This window comes from Etheostoma cragini, chromosome 11, assembly GCF_013103735.1.
Source record: "Etheostoma cragini isolate CJK2018 chromosome 11, CSU_Ecrag_1.0, whole genome shotgun sequence".
Taxonomy (NCBI): domain Eukaryota; kingdom Metazoa; phylum Chordata; class Actinopteri; order Perciformes; family Percidae; genus Etheostoma; species Etheostoma cragini.
In genome coordinates this window covers 524963-528195 of record NC_048417.1, presented here as the reverse complement: position 1 = coordinate 528195, position 3233 = coordinate 524963, and the positions used below count along the sequence as shown (strand labels likewise).

The following is a 3233-nucleotide window of genomic DNA, read 5'->3' as shown; positions in this document are numbered from 1 at the left end:
TGTGAGTGTGTGTGTGTGTGTGTGTGTGTGTGTGTGTGTGTGTGAGTGTGAGTGTGTGTGTGTCTGTGTGTGTGTGTGAGTGTGTGTGTATGTTTAACTGGTGACATTATTCTCCTTCCAGACGACAGAAGAAGAAGATCGGAGCTATCTGAGTCCTGATTGGTCGGCTGGCAGCCAGAACATGACGGCGCGCGGTGCCGGTCAACGAGCCGTCCGGTGAGGAGGAATCGAACCGCGGGCCGGGGTCATGATGGTCTGTGGCCCCCTGCTGCCCCCCTGGGGGCTGCCCCCCTGGGTGCTGCCCCCCTGGGGGCTGCTCCTTTGGGTGCTGCTCGCCACAGGAGTCCAAAGCCACGACTGGAGACCCTGTACAGGTATGAGGATCACGGAAGGGGGGGCGGGTGCACACACACACACACCTGCACACACACACACACACACACCTGCACACACACATACCTGCACCCACACCTGCACGCACACACACACTGGTAAGCTGTAGGTGTGTTTCCTCCTCAGACCTGCTGCCTCTGGACCTGCTGTCCAGAGCCCTGCCGCCCCCAGGACAAGCCCCGCCCCCAGGGCAAGCCCCGCCCCCACAGGTAGGACAGGTGAGAGGTGCTAGTTAACATAAACACAGGTTAATTAATGCTAACCAACAGGCTAGTTAACACTAACGTAGCTTATCCTGTATACAGAGATTCCTCCACTACGCGTCAGTATGACGTGGTTATGACCGTTCGTTAGCCTGTTTTTATAAATACGTTGCTACGGAGACACCACGTGAGCTACGAGGTAACACCGCCTTTTATACATCGTCGTGTTTCTTTAGAAATAAACAACGGCCAAATGGAGTCTTTAAACGCATCAGATGGAAAGTTATTCACTGTCAAAGTGACGTCAAAATGAATGGGAGTCAATGGGATGCTAACGGCGGGGATGGCTTCCTAGCATCAAAATGGTGGACACAGGAAGCTTTTTCTCCAAATATTCAGACTTTTATAAATATATTCTGACTTTTTTTTCAACATGAATGGGAGTCAATGGGATGCTAACGGTGGTTGAGTGCTTCATAGCATTAAAATAAAAATATTCCTACTTTTTCTCAAAATATTCCAACAATTTTAAACAAATTTCGATTTTCTTTTTCAACATGAATGGGAGTCAATGGGATGCTAACTGGGGTGAGTGCTTTGTAGCATTAAAATAACTTTTTCTTAAAATATTCAGACTTTTCTCAAAATATTCCAACAATTTTAAACATATTTCGACTTTTTCCCAATGAATGGGAGTCAATGGGATGCTAACGGCGGGGGTGGCTTGGTAGCGTCAAAATGGCGGACACAGGATGGAGGGACGTCCTCTCTCTTGATGTTTCACGATATTACATCAACAACGTGAACACATCTCACTCTGAATCAGAAAGTGAAGGAGGGATGTATGAAGAGATAAACGGCTTCCCCCTAGGTGCAGATGGTACAGTCCAAAGGGTCCCGAGGACTCCGATTGGCCGGCGCCGAGGCGTCACTGCTGAGTTTCCCCGCCTCCCAAATCTTCAGCAACTGCGACTTCTTCCCTGCTGAGTTCTCATTGGTCGTCACCCTGAAGACACCGAGGCTGAGACAGAAGGTGATCTTTAGTTACTAGTTACCATAGTTACTGGTTACTTTAGTTACTCCTCTACATTCATCTGACCCTTTTAGCTTTCTGGCTGGTTTCTGGTTTCTGGTTTCTGACTGGTTTCTGGTTTCTGACTGGTTTCTGACTGGTTTCTGGTTTCTGATTTCTTGCTGGTTTCTGGTTTCTGGCTGGTTTCTGGTTTCTGGCTGGTTTCTGGTTTCTGACTGGTTTCTGACTGGTTTCTGGTTCCTTGCTGGTTTCTGACTGGTTTATGGTTTCTTGCTGGTTTCTGACTGGTTTCTGATTTCTTGCTGGTTTCTGATTTCTGACTGGTTTCTGGTTTCTGGCTGTTTTCTGGTTTCTGATTGGTTTCTGGTTTCTTGCTGGTTTCTGACTGGTTTCTGATTTCTTGCTGGTTTCTGATTTCTGACTGGTTTCTGGCTGTTTTCTGGTTTCTGACTGGTTTCTTGCTGGTTTCTGACTGGTTTCTGATTTCTTGCTGGTTTCTGATTTCTGACTGGTTTCTGGTTTCTGGCTGTTTTCTGGTTTCTGACTGGTTTCTGACTGGTTTCTTGCTGGTTTCTGACTGGTTTCTGGTTTCTGGTTTCTGACTGGTTTCTGGTTTCTGACTGGTTTCTGACTTGTTTCTAACTGGTTTCTGAGTGGTTTCTTGCTGGTTTCTGGTTTTTGACTGTTTTCTGGTTTCTGACTGTTTTCTGTTTTCTGACTGTTTTCTGGTTTCTGACTGGTTTCTGGTTTCTTATTTCTGACTGTTTTCTGATCGGTTTCTGGTTTCTGGCTGTTTTCTGGTTTCTGACTGGTTTCTGGTTCCTTGCTGGTTTCTGGTTTTTGACTGTTTTCTGGTTTCTGACTGGTTTCTGGTTTCTGACTGGTTTCTGGTTCCTTGCTGGTTTCTGGTTTCTGACTGTTTTCTGGTTTCTTGCTGGTTTCTGACTGGTTTCTGATTTCTTGCTGGTTTCTGATTTCTGACTGGTTTCTGGTTTCTGGCTGTTTTCTGGTTTCTGACTGGTTTCTGACTGGTTTCTGATTTCTTGCTGGTTTCTGATTTCTGACTGGTTTCTGGTTTCTGGTTTCTGGCTGTTTTCTGGTTTCTGACTGGTTTCTGGTTTCTTGCTGGTTTCTGACTGGTTTCTGATTTCTTGCTGGTTTCTGTTTTCTGACTGGTTTCTGGTTTCTGGCTGTTTTCTGGTTTCTGACTGGTTTCTGGTTTCTTGCTGGTTTCTGGTTTTTGACGGTTTTCTGGTTTCTGACTGGTTTCTGGTTTCTGACTGGTTTCTGGTTTCTGACTGGTTTCTGACTTGTTTCTAACTGGTTTCTGAGTGGTTTCTTGCTGGTTTCTGGTTTTTGACTGTTTTCTGGTTTCTGACTGTTTTCTGGTTTCTGACTGGTTTCTGGTTTCTTATTTCTGACTGTTTTCTGATCGGTTTCTGGTTTCTGGCTGTTTTCTGTTTTCTGACTGTTTTCTGGTTCCTTGCTGGTTTCTGGTTTTTGACTGGTTTCTGGTTTCTGGCTGTTTTCTGATTTCTTGCTGGTTTCTGATTTCTGACTGGTTTCTGGTTTCTGGCTGTTTTCTGGTTTCTGACTGGTTTCTG

At 45.7% G+C, this 3233-nt stretch overlaps 1 protein-coding gene across 1 annotated transcript in view; it reads left to right on the top strand.

Annotated features, from left to right (window-relative positions):
* The first annotated feature begins 1420 nt into the window (after window positions 1–1420).
* Window positions 1421–3233, top strand: part of LOC117953075 (thrombospondin-type laminin G domain and EAR repeat-containing protein-like) — a 7679-nt gene continuing 5866 nt past the window's right edge. Inside the window, exon 1 of the mRNA XM_034885790.1 lies at window positions 1421–1629. Coding sequence (XP_034741681.1) covers window positions 1474–1629 — 156 coding nt within the window. The 5' untranslated portion in view covers window positions 1421–1473. The remainder of the gene's footprint in view (window positions 1630–3233) is intronic.